General features: G+C 40.3%; 1 protein-coding gene across 6 annotated transcripts; it reads left to right on the top strand.

Annotated features, from left to right (window-relative positions):
- Positions 1–8,431: 8,431 nt before the first annotated feature.
- On the top strand, positions 8,432–23,108 carry fam83ha (family with sequence similarity 83 member Ha). Of its 6 annotated transcripts, none has more exons than XM_072677473.1 (7): positions 8,432–8,747; positions 9,229–9,310; positions 9,453–9,903; positions 10,012–10,176; positions 16,162–16,286; positions 16,390–20,800; positions 22,385–23,108. In XM_072677473.1, the coding sequence occupies exons 3-7, from the start codon at positions 9,460–9,462 to the stop codon at positions 22,391–22,393; spliced, it is 5,154 nt and encodes a 1,717-aa protein (XP_072533574.1). In that variant the 5' UTR covers positions 8,432–8,747; positions 9,229–9,310; positions 9,453–9,459; the 3' UTR covers positions 22,394–23,108. The 6 variants fall into 6 exon arrangements, with proteins under 6 accessions (XP_072533574.1, XP_072533575.1, XP_072533573.1 ...); XM_072677474.1 differs by having other exon boundaries at positions 9,224–9,310; XM_072677472.1 differs by having other exon boundaries at positions 9,113–9,310.
- Positions 23,109–24,002: the final 894 nt, after the last annotated feature.

Raw genomic sequence — 24,002 nt, 5'->3', positions numbered from 1 at the left:
TTTAAAAGAACCTCATTTAGGTCAAAGTTCTAAATAAAACTAAATAAAAAAAGCACAAGATCCACTGAACTGCCTGAAAGAAACCCTGCATGTGTTGCCATTAGAGGTGTGCTTTTCCCCTTTAACAATAAGGACATGACATTACTTAGGTGGGCATCAAGTAGATGTAGATAGGTGTATGGATCAACTCTAAGTCCTTTAGAGCTTAGCAAGTAATATAGTGGATTGGCCTTGTGCAGGCACTCGTTGCAGGTGGATGACTTGGGTAAGTGATTCTGTCCAGTGGACTGCACTACCTTTCTTCCAGTTTGAGGCTATAGCATGACACTACCTCCTGAGCTGCCATAAATTGTTTGAGAATGCTAAAGAGGGGAAAGAAAATTCACATCAGTATATTAGGAAATACATCACCACTTCGAAATACTATATGTGTTTATATTCAATTAATACCTTCTTCAACGAAGGTTTTAAAAACCCTGTATTAAGAATCAACATCTCAGGCTCGTGGCTGTCCTCACTGTCATGACTGTCTTGCTTAAGGCCACTAAATCTACTGTAAAACCATCTGTTTGGGTTAAAGTCCAAGATGTGTACATGTTCAACTATCTATTTACTATTTTATATTTAAGTCAATACCTTGAATGCAGCAGCAGAACGGCGCAAACACCCAGCAACACCAACAACCACCTGGGATACCACACCATACATATACAGTAACAGACCAGAAACTGCCTGACAGAGAACCACTTTTTTACTTATTTAACTTTTTATTTATTAATACTTTATACTTTTTATTTTTACTTTTTGTTGTGTCCTCAGAATTGTAATTGTAAATACTAAATATACCACTGCTCACCATCATCAATAATAATAATAATAATAATAATAATAATATTGTGGTTGGTGTGGTGCAACAGATATCACCACTACCTGCCACTGAGCTACCACATGTGGGAGACCAGGGTTCGATTCCCGGTCTGGGTGACTATGCTGCGCTACACCAATAAGGGTCCTTGGGCAAGACTCTTAACACTACATTGGCCCACCTCTGTGATTATAAATAACCTTGTATGTTGCTCTGGATAAGAGCGTCTGATAAATGTAAATAATAATAATAATATCCTGTAGTAATCAGGAACATTTCTGAACACCTGAGACCCCTACAGGGCAGCCTGCTGTCCTTAATCATTAGATTGTTGTAAGGACAGATGTATCATAGATATTTTTTCATGGTGGACTGTTTGCCAAAACGTCTCATTTGAATGTATCTGGTTGCTGTAAATAAGAGCTGTGAGGAACTTTGCATAATCTGCCAGAAGAGGGCACCAGAGTCCTGCAGATCACTCTGTTTCCAAATCTCTTGACACTGTCCACAACCAGATCTGAAGCTCTATTCCCAGATTACACTGTCCAAACCTATCCAGACACAACAGTGACTTCAGCTCATTTAAAGCTCATGCTGAGTTGTAAACCTTAAGGCATCACAAACTTTAAAACTACATAGTAACCACTTAGCAACACCACAAGAACAACCTTGCAACCACTTAGCAATGCCATTGCAACCACCGACCAACCCCTGAGCTATACCGTAGTCACCACTTACTTCAAGGCTAGACTATTGCAACTCACTATATCTTTGATGTGTTTGTTATCTTTTCTTCAAACTTTAAAACTAAACAATTTTGTGCCAAAAAAATCCAAAACAAATCAACCTTAATGGTGGCATAGCATTTCTACTGCATTGTCCATCTGCTTGAAATATGGACAAACAATATATGAGAACAGGATAAGTGTAATAAATAACAAGACAGAATATTAATATTAGTGGCATTTAGCCCTCAACTTTTCAACACAAACAATTCTGGGTTATGAAACTATGTCAACTGTGTTACCCACTTAAACATGCCATAGCAACCATCTATCAACCACTTGGCAACACCACAGGAACAACCTAGCAACCACTTAGCAATGCCATTGCAACCACCGACCAACCACTTAGCTATACCATAGATCACCACTTAGTTCAAGGCTAGACTATTGCAACTCACTATTGTCAGGATGTTCCAGCAGGAACCTCAATACTCTTCAACTAGTTTAAAATGCTGCTGCCAGGGTCCTTACTGATCCTGGACCTGATCATATCGGTTCTATCAGCACTGCATTGTCTTCCGGTTAAATTCTGTATTAATAATAAAATTCTTCTACTGATGTATAAAGCCCTACACAGCCTTGCCCATGTACATGCAATACCTCATTTCCTATTACGAGCCATCCCGATTTCTCAGGTCACAGGGTGCTGGCTTCTTACTTGTTCCCAGAATTCAGAAGGCCTTAGCAGGAGGGGAGAGTCTTCTAAGGTCCCCCAATTCTTTATTAACCTTCCAGATATTGTTCAGGCAGTCTCAGTTTAAAAGTCTCAGTCTAAAAACACACTTGTTTAGTTTTGTGGAGCGGATGAAAGTCAGTGTTTCAGAGTGCTCGCATGTTTAGCTGGCTCTTTTAGAGTCGCTAGCCACATTCCAAAAACTTTCACATGGTCCATCTTTTTACCTTTTTGCCCACCTGTCCAGCCTGACACCCATGGAAGACTGACCGTCGGCTCACCATCTACCCGTGTCAGACCAGCTGCCCACCCTCGAGCTATGGCTATCAGCTCTAGTCGCCCTCCCTCCATTACCGATTACATTGAAGTTCATGGGCTCTAACTGCTGCTGTTATTGTTACTGTTAGCACCACCATCATTACTTTCATTATTCTTACCATCTATAATTATTAGTTCTATTCTGATTATATCAGCACACCTGAGCAGAAGAACAGTCTTATGGGGTGGTACAGTGGTTGTTGTTAGAGACCTGTGAAGGCAGCAGGAGTCTGCTAGTAGTGACTAGTAGTCAGTGGGGGAGGTGTTAGACCTCGAGACCCGCCTCTGACCGGCACTGAGTGGTATAGTTAGCATAGGCCCTAATTCTGATTATTATTGTTGCACCTAGGATAACTAGAAAACTACCTAGAAACTACTTAGCAACACCATAGCAACAATGAGAGTTAGGAGTGTTACTTTCAAAATGTATTCCATTACAGATAAATGATTGCCTTTGAAATGTAATTGTAATGTAATCCAAAGGATTACTATGATAAAGTCACATACTCTGATTACATTCAGTCTTTTTAAAGCCATGATTCGAAGAAAGACAAACAAAAGCTTGCATAAATTTACATTACACCATCCTGTGTGTCTGCACCAAATACCAAATAATGTCATCTGCACATCAAATCATATTAAATGCGGCTTGTTTTCTTTTCTACAGTTATTAGTTCTACATTTTCAAATAATAGAAACCACATGTTAACAAGGACATTTATAGAGAGCCATTTCAACACTGATGGCACCCACTTGGGGCAGTGGCGGCTCAGCGATTAGAGCGCTGGGATATCGATAACAGGGTTGTGGGTTCGATTCCCGGGCTCGGCAAGCTGCCACTGTTGGGCCCTTGAGCAAGGCCCTTTACCCTCTCTGCTCCCCGGGCGCTGGAGTTGGCTGCCCACCGCTCTGGGTGTGTGTGTGTACTCACTGCCCCTAACACGTGTGAGTGTGTGTTCACTACCAGATGGGTTAAATGCGGAGGACACATTTTGCTGTACAGTGACAAATACGTTCACCTTTACCTTGTGAGCGTGTGATCAGGTCTCAAGCCAAGTTCATGAGGTGCTTCCCATCTAAAAAACGGTATGGTACTCTCATTAAAATCTGTGACTAAGGGGAATGCTTCAGTCTTTTACCAGATAGGGTCGTATGAAATGGTACATGAAACATATCATACACTGTAATCCTGCAAGTTGTTTTTACCCAAATACATTAAGTTTCCCACATATTACTCACCAATTTTGAGTTTTTATTATTATTATCATTCTCCAGATCTTTGACTTGAATCAGCTTATTATAATGGAATTCTTCACATGCCTATTTGGAATACCCAATTAAGACAACAAAATATATATAGTCTGCATTTGCAAGGGGCGAATTTGATGGGAGGCTCCAAAAGTAAAAACTTGCTGACTTTTCTGATGTAGCCTACAATAAATGCAGTTATTATAATTAGTTGTTAAAAGCAGTGAACAACAATATAGTATAATGGAGTGATCATACAAAATATAGAATAAAATCATAATAAAACAACAGTAAAAGTAAATAAAATCAATTTAATTAATTTTTTGGCCAAGCACTGAAATTCATGAACAGCTGCTGTAGTTGTCAGGCAACGTTATAGCAAAAGATCTTCAGACCTCTCAGATCTTTTTTATGAAAATGAGTTCATTAAATATTTGACATTGTTAATGTTAAGTAACATACTCTTATTTAAATAGATTTTCACCCAAGAAACTCATATTTGATTTTCCACAACTCAGGCATGGTTATAGACAGTAAATAAATAAATGAATTAATATAAAAATAAAAATAATAATAGAATGCCAGTACTAGTGCTTTATGGTCAAAATGAACCACAGATTGACCTGATTGCAGCACAGTCTGACAGAGTTACAGAAGGTAAATCCACAAGCAAACAGGAACAAGCAGGATAATACATGGAAGAACTAAATGTAGAAACAATAGAAAAGGAAAGTCCAGCTCTGTAATGCTAGCGTATCTGTGTGCTATAAGATGACTAATCAGGACAGGAACTGGAGCTAGGAGAGGTACAGGAAGGAAGTGCTGGGGTGATGATGCTCCTTTTTCTAAAAGTCATTTGACATGTCTCTTCTTGTTGAATAACCAGGGGCTTTGGTTTTGTTAGTATACCTTCCTTACATGGACCCATACTATAGAATAGTACATTTTGATCATTTCAGATTCCCATACTCTGTTTAAGACTCCCCTTATCACAAGATATCAAAAGTGCTGGGAGAGTCAAGACTAGCCTGGCACATTAACCTGCTGCTAACACATAACTGTACAGCTGAAAAGGCAAAGGATTATGATCTCTGGGACTCCCAGTTATGGATGGCTGGGGGATGGAACCAGCAACCTTCCAATGATGAAGCCAACATACACTTGGGAGCCCAATAATTAGTTTGGAACAGTGTTTTCAAGGGTTTCTACAGGTAATACAGGTAGGAGAAGCTCTGTACACTTGAAGGCAGAAAGAGCAGCCTGAAGCACAGGAGCAACCAGTGCGTCAGAGGACAGGAACTCACCTCATAAACTCACCTAATTGCACACCAAGTGCAAGCTTGCACTGCTGTTCTGTAGCCTCTTCTCAAGTGTACATGTCAGCGGTGGGTCAAACCTAGACTTGAGCACATTTTGATAGTCTGAGGGGCTAGAGGTCTAAGAGTCTGGAGGATAAGTGGAAAGGCACAGAATCCAAGTCCAGTTTGGGGTGCCATGTCATCTGCTGGTGTTGGTCCACTGTGTATTATTAAGTCCAAAGTCAATGCAGCATGCCGTTTTTCTTTTCCAGCAGGACTTAGCACCTGCCCAGGAGGAGGTACAATACAGCAAACTCTCCAGACCTGAACCCCGTAGAGAATCTACAGGGTATTGCCAGGACGAAGATGAGAAACACGCTATCCAGCAATACAGATAAGCTGAAGGCCACTTTCAGAGTATCCTGGGCCTCAATTACATCTCAGCAGTGCCACAAGCTGGTTGCCTCCATGGCACGTTGCACTGATGCAGTAATTCATAGTCCAAAGTCCAATGTTGTGTGTTGATGAACATACTTTTTAGAAATGGAACATTTTTGTATAATTTGATCTTATGAAATATTCTAATAATTTGAGGTCACTTTACATTTAATGTATGAATATTTGATCTTTTTTAATCAAATCATGAACAAAAATGTACTTTTTTCACAATTTTCACAAATTTTTGTGAAACTAGTATATAAAACTATTTTTAGATATCAGTTTTATCTGGCTTAATGCAAAGTACAGAAACATCGGATGTGAAAAACATCATTTTTTACAATAGCATTTGCTAGCATAGAAAAGCATTAGCCATTTTACTACCAAACCTTCAACCTCATAACAGTTTTGAATGTGATAGGCTTGAACGGTACAGGATTGATACAGGCTTAAATTGTCGTTGCATTATTTTTGTCTTTGAAAAGAGTATCCATTCCTTAGAGTGACTCGCAACAGGAAACATTCAAAATGATGTATTTTATGTAACCAAAAAACAAAGATTCATAAATATGTCATTTTACCAAGGATACTTATCTTTTGTGACTGTATGTGTTTTATGCTGTATGTTTATGTCATTAATCAAGAGTGGCTGAGTAAAGTCTCCTAGGGCAGAGTCTATGACAGGTAGGAGAGTATGAAGTAACACAACATGCCAAAGTTTATTACTCATAGAACACACAGATGAAATGAGCCAGTGAGCAAATGGTTGTTGACCTTTATTCTGTTAAATAGCAAGATGTTTCAAGACAAATACTGGCACCGCCTGGCAAAAAGATAAAGCAAGGTCATTGTTGGAGTTTACCCTTGAGGGGCAAACTATTTTTTCTAAAGCACAACCTCAGTCACTGGAAATCACATGACTGACAATTCAGGCTGTTTTCTCTGGCTCAACCACAGAAACATCATCCGTGTTATAGCCGTAGGTGCTGTAGGCACTGTGAGATCAGAGTTCTGAAAGTTGAAACTGTGCAAAGTCAAACCCGTTCCACAATAACTGATATATGAGACCAAGACTTTTATGATGTGTACTGGCCAAGCAGAGCCAGCTGGCAAGGAGGAAAAGGCAATTACTCTTCAATTCTCTTCAGTCCTACAATGGACCTTTAAGTGTACGTGCATATGGGCATATAGATCGTGAGAAAAAACTTGACCCCCACGCTTCAGAAGGACTAAACAGGACCTACAGAATAAGAATGGGCAGATAGAGGATGATGTCGCTTTGTGAATTGATACATGCTTTTTAAAACCTCTAATATGAATATATATATTTATATGAACACATACTTTATGGTAATTACATTGCACTATAGAAATCACAAATATTTTGCCTGTTTGCCTGAGGAGACTTGAGTATCAGTATTGGCATTACGTTAATCACCCTAGTATCAGATAGAATGAACATCTCCGTTTATGACCTCTATTAATAAACAGTGCTTTGCAGCTCATGTGTTGCTAAATAAGAAAAAGGCCCGAAGCAAACATCTGGGCACCATGCATGGCCATTACACCCCCTTTGGCAAGTATCACAGCTTGTAAAGACTTTTTGTAATGAGCTAGGAGTCCTGCCATTCTTGATTGGGGTATTTGTACCCAGTTTTGTAAGACTCTTGGGCCATCTTGCATGCACTGCTTTATCCACAGATTTGGATAAAGATTTGGGTGGGTACTGTGCGGGCCTTGCCTGGCCTCTCGAGGTAGTCCATTGTGGATTTTGAGGTGTGTTCAAGATTATTAGTATTATTTTCACATCTTTTATTACTGTTGTATTTTTCAAGACTGTGTGATGTTTGCTTCCAGGAATTTGATGGTATTTGTTACATGTGCATATTTGCCACAAGGCAATCTTCTATTTATTTGGACACTGGACAACACGATTTGTGACTGCGAGGAGGGGGAAGGACATAAACTTATTAACTGGGCAATTTCATGACCCCCTACATCATCTTTCAGACGGTTGCTTTAGTTAGCCGTGTTAGAATGACACAGGCGCAGAGTCCGTAGTTCTGGATGGAAAGAGAGTAGAGTGGATGTAGCCCGAGGAAACAAAAGGATTTGTGGCCATCAAATATTTACATTTCCAGAGGACTAGCCAGCTGATTAAAGGAAGGCCTTGGCTGCCCCATGGTTGTTGAAAAAAAAAAAAAAGCTGTGTTCCAAACTGTGCCCTGTGTTCACTATCCCCTAAATGTGAGAATCTAGATCACTTCATAGAGCACTATTACTATTATTATACAGCAGGGCGGTTAACAAATTCTGAATTTTGACACTTATGTGTGTTATGTGTGTGAGGCAGCATATTGTGTCGCGCCCAAGGCTCCCTGGTTTGTACACTACTTCTTGCAGGTTCATTTCTGCACCAAGCCCCAAAGTTATAAGGCCACAGCCCTTACAAGCATATACAAATCTGAGCCCTTGGTATTTCTTTATAAATAACTATAACTATATATTTCTTTATAACTATACTGTATAACTGTATTTATAACTGTATAAATAAACTGTATACAACAAAAAAAAATTATAATATTGTTCATATTAAAAATAATTATTTATTTATTTATTTATTTATTTGGCCACACGTGGGGACAGAGCTGGTTATATATTTATTTATTTATTTATTAATTTATTTATTTATTTATTTGGCCACACGTGCACACGTGGGGACAGAGCTGGTTATTTATTTATTTATTTATTTATTTATTAATTAATTTATTAATTAAAGCGAGAACCTCTCCTGCAGTGTAAACGCCGTCCAATGGGAGAGGCATGCCCGACTGTTTCCAGCTATGTAGGCGCTCAGTTTGCTCCCCTGAGAGCCGTGAACACGCCAGGACTGAAGCTGGAAAAGGCCAAGAGGTTCTCCTCCTCTTTCTCTGACATACCCGCGGCTCTACTGCCGAGAACACTCCAAAACTGGTTCTGGCAGAGCGACTGAAACGTGTTTTCATCAAGACGAGTCCTGCCTGCCACCGGAATGTAGCTCGCTAGCATTTCGTCAGACGGTGGGACTGTAGCTGTAGCTCAACCCAGAGGAAGCACAGCCCCGCCGCCCCGCCGCCCCGCTGGTAAGTCAGGAGTTCGCTATTAGATAGCTGGATAGCTAGTGCTAGCTGCTGGTTTTCGTGTTGTTTTATGAGCATTTGGACAAAATATAGTCCCGGAGTGGTGAATGTAACTAATCTGAAGGCTAGGTTAGCTTTGTCCTCTTTCAGACAGTCGCTGAAACTTTCCAGGGTAGAAGGGTGAACTTCCCATTCCTCTTCATAGGAGACAGTTCAGCTCTACAGTGTTGTCCATAGTTAACTAGCTGTGTGTTTTTAGGGCTCTGGGATAACTGAGACATAACCAGCTGAGGTATTGTGTCTTTTAAAGTTTTCACTATTTTCACTGTGTTCACTATTTTCACTATTTTCACTGTTTGTCCTTCAAGACACACCCATTACACTTCATCTAACCAAGCAGACGCTCAGCACTGGCGAGGAGTGGCAGGTCGAGTGAAACAGAAAGTCTACAGGCCTAATATTTGTGTATTTGTGCCCAGTCCAGATGTTTGGTAGTGCTCTATCAGATTGAAGAATGTCGACCCAGACCTGGATCTTGCTGTAATCAGAGTCTGAGACTACAAGAGGTGCCTCTAATGTCATGTGGATTACTGTTTACCTATTAACTATTAGCTGCAAGCTTTATATGTCTCTCTGTTTATGTCTGTGTATGTATTTAGCTTGTTTATGAGATGAGTCTTACACACCGTCCACCCTTCCTCCCCCTAGGCTGGATATGGCGCGCCGATCTCAGTGTTCCTCAGCTGGGGACAACCCTCTGGACCCCAACTTCCTGCCCCCACACTACCGCGAGGAATACCGCCTGGCAATCGATGCCCTAATCGAGGCTGACTTGGAGGGTTACTATGGATTCCTACAGGAAGCCAACGTGGTGGATTTCTTATCCCGGCCGGAGATTGAGTACATCAAGGGTATGGTGCAGGTGCCGTGCCAGAGGCCGCAAGCAGATAGAAGATACGTGATTGGAGATGGAGATGGTTCCTCAGACACTTACTGGCCAATTCATTCGGACCTTGATGCCCCAGGTCTTGACCTGGGGTGGCCACAAGAACACAGATTTGCCGGACCCACGGAAATCACTACCTTAGTCAACCCCTCCGACCCGGAGATGCCGAGCATCAAGGAGCAGGTCCGCAGAATGATCAAGAATGCACAACAAGTAGGTTTTCGTACTCATTTTGCTGATGCATGCGGAAATTATGACGTGTCGTTGTGTTGCGAAAATCAGTGAGAGTGAGGTGCCTTTCTCCCTGTGTGTTCATCAAAGGTGGTTGCCGTGGCGATGGACATGTTTACGGATGTGGACATCTTTGCTGATATCCTGAATGCAGCAATGCGCAACGTACCTGTTTATGTTCTGCTGGATGAGGTGAACGCTCACCACTTTGTTGCCATGGTGAACAACTGCAGGGTTAATCTGGATGAGATTAAAGTAAGTATTTCTAGAGTAAAGCTAATGGATCATATTGATTTGTGGTGTAAAGTGCAGAGGCTAAGATGTTTAAATAATAACTAGAAGTAAAAAAAAAAAAAACTTCAGGAGCTTCAGGAAAGTGCTGTTAAATAATATGCGGTATCATTTAAGAGGCAATAACAGACTTGTTCTCAGGAGGTACCACACCAAGAAAATAAAATGTTCTGCCAGTGAAACAAGAACCAGAAATGCAGATACCCAGCCCAGCTCCAGAACATCCAACATGAACCTAATACACATAATTGAACTAATTAGTTGTATAATGATCTTAAATGGCAGCTAAATATCATAGCCAGGTGTGGAAGGTTGGTGTTGCAGCTTGTATTGGCACTCTTGTAAGGCTGGGCACCCAAGGAGTGGCCTTACACATTACGCAGTGTTTAAAAATACCCAGAAATGCTGCTGTGCCTGATTCATGGCACGCTAACACGCTTCTACAACGTCCATGTCACTGCTGTACTGAAGATGGTTCATCATCCAAATAATATCTGCTCAGCACAGATCTAGTGATGGTCCTTTTCCTTTGATACAGGGTAGACCATGACTAAAATGTTGCATGTCACAATATGGGGTTTTGTGGACCTACAAAGTGCATCTACATGGTAGATGTACCTGATAAGTATTAAATGCGTCCACTGTGCTGAGTGTGCTGCGGAAACTGTAGCTAACTAAGAGCAGCCCTAGTAATTAAAAAGTTTTTCTGTTGTATATAGGTATTAATTATCCAGTAATTTGCTTTAAAAGATCATCAGTCAGCAAATTATGGATTCTTAAACAACTTTCATGTCAATGCAATCGTTCTCCGACTAAAGCAGACTGATTCAAGCCCTAAAAATATTGATCCTTGACCTTCTGTAGTCAGTGGTGTGTGGCTGTGTGCTACATGCACTGTATGGACAAAAGTACTGGGACACCACAGGATATCCCCTACTGAATACATGGGCATTAATACCACGCGGCTCTTACAGCTCTTATAAGAGTGCCGGGGCCTGTATGCACTATGTACCTCAGCATACTTTTGTGGCAAAGTTCATGTGGTTGCTAAACACTTCTATTTTTTGAATAATAAGACTCACATTTGATCGTGGAATATCTAAGAGGGGGAGAGATGTTTCACCAACTGACCTTGAATTGAAATGCTCTTTAGTGAACCATAGGTTGTCCTTCTTTAAAAATGCTCCAAAGAACCAATTTTGGGACCTTATTTTTAGGTGTGTGCAGCAGCAAGATCTCTGGTCTTATTTATTTGGTGAGCTGTTTACTGGAAGCTCCATTTGCACAGCCTTTCTGAGTCGTTTGGGGGAAAAAAAAAAGAAAAAAAAAAAGGACCACGTCTAGAATTCTACCTTGTCTTTATTCTGGACAGGAACTTTTTGACAGGTATTTGTTTTGTTGAGCAGTTCAGAAGGCCAGCCTGTAAGATTCAGTGTCTTTTTACTGAGTCACTGATTGATTGACTCACTGATACCCCTTGTTGAAAAGTACAAGTTCATACGTGTCACCCAAGACGACCAGTGAGTGCAAACGAAATACCTTTGCACTTATGCTCGAAGTATACTTGTTTTTGGGTATATCATAAATATAAAAAAACAACAAAAGCTGTCCCTAAATCTTGGTGCAGTAACACAGCGGTGAGAATTGTGTTTATCATATGAGTCTGGGCTGTGTCTGACTGTGTGAAATTGACCTTTGAGCAGTGTTATTTAGCAGTTTTTTACTCTGCTATGTGAGGATAACGTCATCAAGGCCAGTACATTACCTTAGTCATTTTGATGTGTTACAAATCTGACTCACATGTGACTTTAATAAGGTTTCTGTTTGACCGTGACGATAGGTAAGGTGTTGGAGTAAAATTATTACGGCAGGTCAACACCTTCACAAAAGCGTGTACCAACACAGACTTGGTTAAAGTAACTATACCTTCATGCAAATTATATGTAGATTCAATATTTGACTTGTATTAGAATCAAATATATTCATAATTCTAGGATTTTAAAGCACAAAACCTACCGATTAGATGGAATCTGTCAACATGGCTACGTGTCTATGTAACATCTTATTGTTCAGCTCAGATGACAGTAAAAGGCTCCACTCCAGCAGATGTGCAAAACGTTGTTATCTCATGTCACTGAATCTTCTGCAGGAACAATAAGTCTCTGTACGTCAGAACTTTTTAAAGTCTTAAAGTCTGAATAGGTGAATGAGATGACCTGAGTGGATGAGAAAAAAAGATTTCAACTCAGTGCTGTGTAGAACAGACCTGCAGGGGCCATACCCATATCATGTCACTCTGATAGCTTGTTGTCACATAGTTCATACTTTTGCCGCCGAGCTTCAATTCTGCCAACACAGCAAAAGCTTCCTAATGACAGTGTTCAGCAGAACATCTCAGCCCCCTGAAAAAAAATAAACACTCTCCAGTCTCCAAGGCCTGAGCAGTCAGTGTGACTCTGCTGAAGAGGTTCATGTAGCCCTGTAAACTTTTAAGTAATACTATATACCATATAGGAGGGAGCCGTTTGAGATCAGTAGTCTCTGCTCATCACAAAAAGGACTAACAATGGCATTAGGCAGCTACATTTTTGAAAGCTGTTAGTTTCATTCAGGAGAAGGAACTTTGTTAACACTGTGTTACTTGATGTCTGTAACTCTGTTGGATCTGCTTTTAAAGAGACTGCACATGATGGCAGTGGTGGCTCAGCGGTTAAGAGCTTCGGGCTGTTGATGACAGGATTGTGGGTTTGATACCCGGGCGCGGCAAGCTGCCATTGTTTGGCCCTTGAGCAAGGCCCTTCACCCTCTCTGCTCCACGGGCGCTGGAGTTGGAGTGTGCGTGTGCTCACTGCCCCTAGTTTTGTGGTTGGTGTGGCACAACAGATAACACCACTACCTGCCAGTGAGCCATGTGTGAGACGTGGGTTTGATTCCCGGTCTGGGTGACTATGCTGCACTACACCAATAAGAGTCCTTGGGCAAGACTCCTAACACTATTGGCCCACCTCTGTAATACGAGTTACCTTGTAAGTCGTTCTGGATAAGAGCGTCAGCTAAATGTCATAAATTTTTACAATTTTATTGATTTAGATGTTTGTTAGAAACATTATAGTTGCTAGACCACAACTGATTCATTATCTTTCCTGTGGTCATGCCAATGCCAGAGTTTGCATTACATATCAGTATGCATATTGGAATCAAATTATTAGACTGATCCACAGAGGACATATGTTTACTTGCTCAGTCCAGTTCAAGTAATTACACTATGAATTTAAATTATTCCCTTTTAATGACCTGTTTAAATAGTCATAACTTGATTTACTTAAGACAAGAATATTTGTAATATCATATTACCTAGGGTCTTGCGAAGGGCAGGGCGAATAATCGAAATGTAATCAAAATGCCTAATTTATGTAATTATGCCCTTGTTTATCCATTATTTTTCTCTTCTGTTGGTACTTTACCCACCTGTGTGTCCATGTGACTCTGCCCCATCCCATTTAAAGGCAACAAATGACTTGAAAGTGCTGGGCGATATGGCAAAAATACAATACCACAATATTTAAAGACATTACACCGTATATAGACGATACACAATATTTATCATTTATTCTTACAATAACTACTATTCAGATAGTCACATTCACATCTGCTGCTCTCCATCTAATAAAACTGGTCTAATTACACAGTTTGTAGAGAAACTTTGAAGTTGATCAGTGTTTATTAAGCCCTAACAATATCCTCGATATGCTTAGAAAAGCATATTGTGTATTACAATAGCAAAATTTACCACAGTACAATGAAATATCATCATATTGCCCAGCTCTACATGAAAGCAATTTGAGGGGAAAACTCAAACACCAAGCTCCGAGCAACTCGAGCAGCTTATATAATTGTTTATTAATTATAATCAAGGTAAAATGTTCATTTAATAGTGATATTGATTTGACATCAGATTGGCCAGTACCAATCTTACTAATTTCTAACTGTAGTCTCTTCTACTTGGTGGTAGTATTACTTAATATTAGCTTGTAGATGATGATAATAATAATAATTCCAATTAGATGTAGTAGTAATAATTGTATGATTTGTGGATTTACTTACAAAAAAATGTCAATTGTCAATTTGCCTCTGTGTCAGCAATGGTACTTTAAGTTGCACGCATTGCTGACACAGAGATGCAAAGCTACATACACAGCTTGTATAACCATAAGATAACCATGAACCTCTTGACCCCCATGCCTAATGCCAGGCGTGATCTAGAATGATATAAAGACCCCAGCATTCAGCTGTGAAGCAGTGAGCCTGTGTTTACTAAAATGATGGTGCTCTATCCAATACTTTGGGATGTTGGGATCATCCTATATCCTGACCTCACTAACGCTCTTAGTCTGAATGCAATCAAATGTTCACAGCAATGCTCCAAAAGTAGGACAGTAGAGACAGGTACTTCAACAGAACCAAGATAAAGCAGGATTTGTATTATACCCTTGATTTTGGAAGAAACAACGACTGAGCAGGTGGGCCAGTACTTTTATCCGCAAAGTGTCTTCAGTGTCCCTCCGTAATCAAAAGAGGGAACAAGAGTAATACAATTTGAACTGAGGTGGAAGGAATACTTCATATCATATATTCATATAATACTTGTATAAAAGAATAAGGCCTGGTGTTGTTTAATAGTCCTGTGATATGGGTTTTGCGACATCATGGATGCAGAGAGGGGCACGCTATATATTGTATAATACAAACCCTGCTTTATCTTGGTTTTGTTGAAGTACCTGTCTCACTGTCCAGGGAAGGCGATCTACAAGATTTTGGAGCATTGCTGAAAACGTCATAGGATGATCCCATTTGGATTGGATAGAGCACCATCATTTCAGAAAACATAGTCTCACTGCTTTACAGCTGAATGCTTGGGTCTTTACACCATTGTAGCTCACACCTGGCATTAGGTTCATGTTTATCTTCTCCTAAGAGTCCAATTCTAGATGATGATGCTTGCCATATAATGTTCACATACTCTTCTGCCGGTCACATGACCTTTTCATTATATTGGCTATATTAGTTTCTGTCTTCTGCTGCATATTCTGAGCATATTATGTTGCCATCAGCATGCAGAGTCTGAGAGAACACAACTGGCCATGCTCTCGTCTCATTAGTTTCTTAATTTTGGGTAAATTAGACATAGAACTGTAATTACCTATGAAATAATGACATTACATAATAAATACTAGGCAGGAATGTTACATTTAAATAGTTCAGTGTATAGCATAGCAGGTGAAACGCAACGTTTGCTCTATTTTATGTGGGACTTACATTTAGGCTTTTAAAATAAATTTAGCTAAAATTAAAAATAAAAAAAAGCTAAAAATACAAAATTGCACTGGCAGTGTGATCTTGGAAAACATGAGCATCATTTCAGCCTTTTGTCTAAAAGCGACCACAGTAATTCAAGTAATAACTACCTTCCCCCAAACATGCTAAGGCAGACAGCAATGCTGTGTAACTGGTGGGGTTTGCCACAAGTATCTACAGTGCAGCAACAGAGTGACTTCCTCTTTGGCCCTAAAATATTTCAGAAGGGAAAAAAAGGTTTAACTATATGAATTCCAGCTGCCTCACAACCTATTTTTCCCACACACTGTGACCCACCAGAGGATTACTCACAGTTTCTTGTCTAGGTTTTTCTGTTTGTATGCTTGACTTTTGGGTTTAGAGTAGAGCCTGTGAGTGTTAAAGTAAATGTTGGCATATATGCTTTAAGCCTTGGAGGAGTTATAACATAACAGAAATTTGGGAGATGGATCATGCCCTATGCCCTCTCACACCTGAGCCTTACCTGACCTTCTGCATTAAATCTGTTTTTGATTTTAGCCACATATCTGTTACAAGGAACATAAGGTCACTTGATCACTAGGGTTCAACTAACTGTCTCCTTTTTCTGTACAGTCTCTGCGAGTTAGGACTGTCTCTGGCAGCACCTACTTTTGCCACACAGGGAAGTCCTTCAAAGGTCAGATGATGAATCGCTTTATACTGGTGGACTGTAAAATTGTTCTGAGTGGCAACTACAGGTAAAATGATTTCTGTGTCATTTGTGAATATGTTCTAGACTATATATTTAGTTTTATTAATCTGATCTGTGGTTTTGTTTGTGTTTCTTTCTTTTTTTTAAAGCTTTATGTGGTCTTTCGAGAAGATTAATCGCTGCATGGCTCATGTATTTATTGGACAGTTTGTGGCTACCTTTGATGAAGAGTTTCGAATTCTGTTTGCTCAGTCAGAGCCGCTGGTTGCTGAAAATGCCATGAGATATGTAGAAGATTATGGCAACATTCCTCGAAAACATAAGATGGAAAACACCAATATCTTTATGAGAGAACATCCACCTGTTGAAAACATACGTGCAGAATGGCCTGGGCATTCATTTGAAGACCATGTGAAAGTTCAACCCAATATATTATCTTTTAGGAGAGGTGAATCAGTGCACAGCTCCACAGATGAGCATATTCCTCTTCCAGTGCATGCCAGCCAACAGTTCAGAGAGGAACATTCCTTCTTGGACCAGAGAAGAATGAAAGGCCCAAACAAGGACATGGGTGGCTTTAGAAGACATGGGTACACAGGGGTTCCAAATTATTCTCAGATTAATACAGGACACAGAGGGGAGCAAAATATTGAGGGTTTGGAGATTAGTACCCCCTTTTCTAGAGAGCAGTATTTCAATCAGAGGACAGGCCCAGAGCCAGGCTATGAAATGTATGGGGCATCTAGGGACTACAGCTACAATCAGTTAGATCAGTATCCAGGACCGGAGTTTCCTCATGAGCTGGGTGATGCAGAACCACCAGGTGGTTATGACCATGTCCAAAGATACCTACATTCCTGTCCTACTGTGGAAAAAGTACCTGCTGGGAATTTGTTGGTGCCCATTCAGTCACCTCCCAGGAGACATAGTATGGGCCAAAGCTACACTTGCCAGACCTCGCCAACACAGCCAAACCTACCAGAACAGAAACATTTTTTTAATGTACACCACAAACGACAAGACCAAAAAGAAGGATTACGAGATTGGAGGATCAGCTCATATCTCACTGCACTTCAGCACTCAGGACTTGAGGACATGGCAGATCTTCAAAGAACTGGTTCCTTTGATAATGCCCCCCATGTCATCCAGGGCAGGCCCTGTGAATCTGAAATTTCTGAGACAAGGCAAGACAGCAGTGGGTTTACCAAGGCTCCCACTTCCAAGTTGAACGTTAAGACCTTGGACAACTTATCTCTGCCTGAGAAGTCACTTGACTGTCAAGTAGGTTTTAGGACATATCTAGCAAATGCTAAACAAACACCAACAACAACTTCAGAGTCCTCATGTACTACTGAAGGTGACAAACAGGAAGAACCTAAAGAAAGTAATTTGACTCGTGAAGAAAGTTTCCGGAGGAGGCCCAATCTAGCTCTACAGAGGAGCTCAAGATTGAGGCATTCACTGATTTTTAGCTCTAATCTGGAACAGCACACTTCAGATGATGTAAGCAGTTCATCGAGTCAGAATAATGAGGATGACATATTAAAAAAATCAACTGTTGTTTCCAATATCTTGGAGAAAAAGAGACCTGACACAAGAAAACCTTTTCAGTGGAGCAGTCTTGTAAAGCCATCATCTTTCGATTCCACACCGAAGACTGGATCTGAAGACCTTCCAGGTAAAACAAAGGAAGAATCAGCAGGTGATAAAGGTGAGGCTACTGAAGTGGCTCAAAAAGATTCTCAACCAGAAAGAGCTCTTTCTCAGAGGCTTCAACCTCAAGTTTCAGAAAGTGCAAAAAATCAACTCACACCTGCTATTTCGCAGGGGTCATTATCGTTCATAGATATGAATGATCCTGAATGTAGACTGAGGTATTTTAAAGAGTTAGCCGCCAAACGAAAAGCTGAACTTGCACAAACAAACTTGTCTACCAAAGACAAAGTCTCCAAAGAGCCTAATAAGTCAAAGGCATCTCTCCCTACTGACAGAAATGAAGAAAAAGAGACTCCCAAAATTCCACAGGCTGCAACAGCTTTGCTACCTGCATCTTCGCAAAAATGTCCATTGGGTGCTTCTCAGGAGTCGAATACTAAGGCACTAAGCTCACAAATCTTACCTGATAAAAACCTGAAGCACAAATCCCATGATTCTAAGATGACAGAGGAACACGGTCCTCTTAAATGTGACAGTTCTCTTAGAGCAATTTCTACAAGTGCTACAGATGCTGAGAAAATCAAGCTGAAGCAACAGCTTACTGAAGAGCATGACTCATCCCTTAAAACAACTGACAACAGTGCTTCTGGTGCAAATCCAGGCCTACAGTTCCATAAAGCAACTAAACCTTCAAGCCAGTTGAGTCCCATTCCAAATGTCTCTTCACAGACTAAATTGCCCAAAGTTATTGATTCAGGACATTCCAGTTCACCATCACCAAAAAAGAGTCCAACAGACTGTGTCTCCCTCACAAGTGGTCTCTCCCAACATCTCATTGCAACAGGCCATTCTAACATTGACACTGCTCAGCAGCATACCTCTGCAAAAGAGACTGGCCCTTCTCAACACCCCACTTCAGTAGAAGAAGAAACAGGGAATTTCCAACATTCTGCTCCAGCAGAGAAAGGAAATGCTAAGCAGACAGAAACAACTGTGCATACCCCTGCAGCAGAGACTGTACCTTCACAGCCTCCCAGTGCAGCAAGCCTTGCTGAAGGGACGGACACTGCTCAGCATACCACTGTAGCAAAGACTGGTCCTTCACAGCCTCCCAGTGCAGCAAGCCTTGCTGAAGGGACGGACACTGCTCAGCATACCACTGTAGCAAAGACTGGTCCTTCACAGCCTCCCAGTGCAGCAAGCCTTGCTGAAGGGACAGACACTGCTCAGCATACCACTGTAGCAAAGACTGGTCCTTCACAGCCTCCCAGTGCAGCAAGCCTTGCTGAAGGGACGGACACTGCTCAGCATACCACTGGAGCAGAGACTGGTCTTTCACAGCCTCCCAATGCAGCAAGCCATGCTGATAGGAAGGACACTGCTCCGCATACCACTGCAAAAGAGACTGTACCTTCACAGCCTCCCAGCACAGCGAGCCATGCTGAAGGGACAGACACTGCTCAGCATACCACTGAAGCAGACACTGGTCCTTCACAGCCTTCCAGCGCAGCAAACCATGCTGAAGGGGTAGACACTGCTCAGCATACCACTGCCAAAGAGACTGGTCCTTCACAGCCTCTAAGTGAAGTAAAGACAGAGTGTACCCAACATCAAGCCTCTGACTTGGCAAACACTGCATCACCAACTACTGCATCCCCTGAGGACCTCTCAACTAAACAGCAATCTGTGAACACTGCATCAACTACAGTTTTTCCACCAGAAACTAGTTCAGATGTAAGCCTAATGCCAACAGAAACAGGCCCAGCCACAAGCACTTTACCGTCCAACGAAAGCTCTGAACATACTGCATGTGACTTGTCTCCTTCCGTTGTCAACACACCCTCCTCAGAGATGAACTCACCTAACAGCAAAATGCCATCAGAAAAGGACTTGGGTGTGAATGCCTCAGCTATTTCTGTTGCCAGCACTACTCAAACAGACACAACGGCATCTACAGAAGACAGTCCAGTGGAAACTAGTTCATGTAGTCAAATTACTTCATCTGATCAGTCCACTCTAGCAGAAAGTGAGTCATGTAAAAGCCTACCAGAAACCAGCTCACTCACAAACACTACTAAGACAGATGACGGGGCATCTCAAAAAGTCAGCCTGACAAACACTAGCTCATTGATAGAACATTCGAAAGGTTCTGAGCCAGGTGAGGCCTCCACAGAGTCTCCGTGTCCACTTACTAGTGACAAAAACCCTAGCCCATTGATGAGTCTCTCTTCAGTGACTGATAATCCTAGCCATAGTTCAGCGGAAGTCTGCCAACCTGTAAACCTGCAAGAAACAGAGATTCAAACCGTTCAGCACATCAGTTGTCCACCTGACCCTAAAGAGGAAAGTAAGGACAAGGATCAAAATGGGGAGCCTACAAAAGAGCAAACACTGCAGCAAGAAGCATCAGTTGACTCGACGAGCCATGTGACTGTTCAAGCTCCCTCAGATCTGGACAATGACAGCGTAAATAAAATACAAGAGACCACAACAGATGGAACAAGTGGTGGATCGAACAATGCGGAGCAGTCTCCAAGACCACAGAAGGAGGCTCCATGCACTGATTTAGCAAATCAGCAGCCTCCTGCTGCACAAAAGCCTACTCATCAGTCCTCTACTATAAATGTTCTTTCATGCAGCAACCTTAGAGATGACACAAAAGTTCTTCTGGAGCAGATATCCGCTAAGAACCAAGGAAGAGCATCAAAGATGAGTCTCGCTGACAGTTGTGATACTAAAGAAGAGGAGGCTAATGGGACCACAAAACAAGATCAAAAGATTTCTGGCCTGCTACAAAGTAAGTCCAAGATTTGGTCTTCCAAGACCACTCCAGAGGAGCGAGAAAACCTGCTTAAAAAGATTGAGAGCATGCGGAAAGAGAAGAGAGTTTACAGCCGTTTTCAGGTGAGTAAAATATGGCATACTTTCCATATTCAACATGAATAACCTCATGAACATTTCACGACTTTTAAATTGGTACACTGTCAAAAATATTTCACTTTTGGAGGTTCTTCAATTAAAAATTGTGGAGGAACCTCTTAAGGTGCTTTGAGGAACCTTCAAGGAAGCTTTTTCTTCTAAAGGCACCATAAGAGGTTCCTCCACAGTTTCAAATGGAAGAACCTCCAAATGGCCCTCAAGGATCTTATACTTTTAACAGTGTAGCAAATTATACAAAGACTGAGTGTCATACACTTCCTAATTGAGTTTTGCTATTTGTTTAATGGCGAATGGTCCATCTCTATACACTACACAGCTGGAACCTGTTGCGGAAACCAAATCAAACATGCTTGCCTCGCGTTACATAGAACCCATATCATTGCTCCACTATTTGCACTGACCAACAACAATGTGGTCTGTACAGATTGCAGAGTTGGAAGTGAGTAACACAGCACATATTGGAGGCTCTCTGAAGGCAGATTCTACGAATTTCCTTTTCATTTAAATGGTGCTGCATCATCAGACATTACTAGTGTCAGAATGTAGCTGCTGCATCATTTAAGTATGACTGTAAAATTTAAATAAGAAGCTGCCTTAAAAACAGCACTTTTCATGCTTAGTTTTCTTTGGCTATTGATATGGCGCTCTATAAGATTACGAGTCGGATCAAGAAAGACAAACGTTTGATATGCTTCAACTGGTCTTTGCCACTCACACACTACTCAATTCTCTCTCCAACTGTTGACTTCAACTGATACAAATCTGAAAATTACTAAAGCCAACCAGCACAGAGTCTGCCACACTGAGAATAAGTAAAAATCATGTTGTGTAACTGTCGTGTTTAGTGATAAACAGATGGAAAAATACACACTTGCTTAGTGCATGAAATAACATGATCATAGATTTTAACTGGTTTAGCTTCATGTAGGATCTGAAAAATCATTTCTAAAAATAAAAAAATATGTTCTATAACCACTGCAATTTTCAGGAAAACATGGAACGGTGAACCTCCCCCTTTATTAAACGTACATAAACATAAAAGCTCCATGTCATCACTGCTGTCCAGATCAACAGAAATCCACTCAGTGTTTGCATAGGCTACTGTAATTATATCTGAGAAATACTGAATATATCTGCATTTTTAAAGCATTCCATATAAATAAGGGTGTAATAGTAAAGAACTAGATATGTAAATTGCGATATAAACATCATATCAGTACATTAGGGCTATCAGCAGCTGTTATGGTTATACCGGAGGCTGCAGAAGGGTTTTGTGTAGTGCATTTGTCTATATCATATATATCAGCCATAATTTCAATATTGGGACAATAATAATAATAATAAGTTTGCATTTATTTGCAAGTAATGTATTGACTGTCTATATATTTAGCATGCTTTTCTACTTTCTACTGTTACATAGGATGAATAAAGTTATTATAGAGAATGTAGGTATTGCATGTGATTTTACTGTCATTTTAACAGTCAATGAGTCTAGAGCCTACTAGTAAATATTCATATGTTGTTGTTTTTTGTGTGTGTTTTGGGTAGACACCTTGACAAGTATGAGAGAAGACTGACGGCACAAGTCAACTGTTTCAGTACCAGATCAGATTGCTTCAGAAATTTCAGCCTTTGTAGAGATGTACTATTACAGAAATATGCAGATTGGCTGCATAACTAACACAGCTGCTGGGCTTACTGATCTTTTTTTCTGAATTTTCTTTACTGAAAATGTGTAAATGATGCAAGATGCTGTAAATGATAGGTCTGCTCAGTTTCTGGTAGTGTTAACCCAGCAGTTGCAGAATGTGGAATGAACTGAAAAGCCATGGGTTGGGAACTGTCTGTATATTGCTGTGGATAGTTGTGTTTGCTTACTACATGAGTGCAGATGTAATCCAAGTGTCTTTATACAGTACATATACACTGCCATCCAAAAGCACTGGGTAAGTGCTTTGATCATCAGATTTCTTTGTTGTTTAAAAGGCCACCAAAATAGTTTAGGTTTAAAAATGAAATGTTGTAAGATAAGATAAGATAGTCCTTTATTAGTCCCGCAGTGGGCAAAAATACATACAGAATATTAGCTTTAATTTTATACCAAGTGATGTATTGAACCGTAATGTTGTATATTCATTTTAAATACATTTGTAGTTTATAGGACTTTATAGAATGTTATGTTTTATTCAGTCATATCCAGTTCTTTGTTATACTGTATATAAACTTTATATATAAATACATTGTATTATATAAAATAAAGATATACACCATATTTAATTGTAAATTTGCTTTTATTTTTAACATCTTGTTTCCAGTAGTTAACTGTATGGCTTTACTTTGAATATTGTTTTGTTTTCTCTGTATATTTTGTGTAACGGGGTGGTAATGGATCATTTCAAGCATAGGGGAAACGACAAATTAATATTGGATAAAAGTGGACAAAATTAAAATAACATTTATCAGCATTTGAATTTCTTAAATGCTCATGTTACACAACTGAAACTTCACCTCAATTAAGACTAGCTACACTGTTATTGATGAAATCTTAACAAATACAAAAACAAAGCTGAGTTGAGCCTGTTGGGTCGTTTTGCTGGATTATAGTAATGACCCAGTAAATGGGTTAATTTTCATTTATTTATTAACTGCACCTAAAAAGTAACTTGGATTTGGTTTGTTTCCAATGTCTTAGAGGGTCAATTGTGGCCCATTTTATGACACTTGTCAATTTATAGCTGACATACATTTTTTACATATTTAAAGATATGTATATTTGGTTAATTCCACATGTATATTTAAACTATGTTGATAGATGAAGGTAACATGACTATGATCTATGACAATAATAAAAGTCACCTATGCTATAATAGCTGGAACAACTTAAAATTTCTTATAACTGTCTACTAGTCTACTAAGACTGTCTACTAAGACTGCCATCACCTAGAAGGAAGGTTTTCCCACTTCTCCATGCAGAATTCTTTCAGTTGTGTGATGTTTGTGGGTTTCTTGCCACAGCTTGTTTCACATCACTCCCCAGCATCTTGATATGATCAGGATTTATGATCCATCAGGATTTCATAGGCACAAAGGGGGTTCCCGCACAGACATGGTTCGGCACAGAACGTTTACTCAGAAGGTTAACGAAACCGTACTTGGGGTCGCATAG

The sequence above is a fragment of the Salminus brasiliensis genome, chromosome 4 (genome assembly GCF_030463535.1).
Source record: "Salminus brasiliensis chromosome 4, fSalBra1.hap2, whole genome shotgun sequence".
In the NCBI taxonomy this organism is placed as follows: domain Eukaryota; kingdom Metazoa; phylum Chordata; class Actinopteri; order Characiformes; family Bryconidae; genus Salminus; species Salminus brasiliensis.
This window is presented reverse-complemented; position numbering and strand designations above follow the sequence as displayed.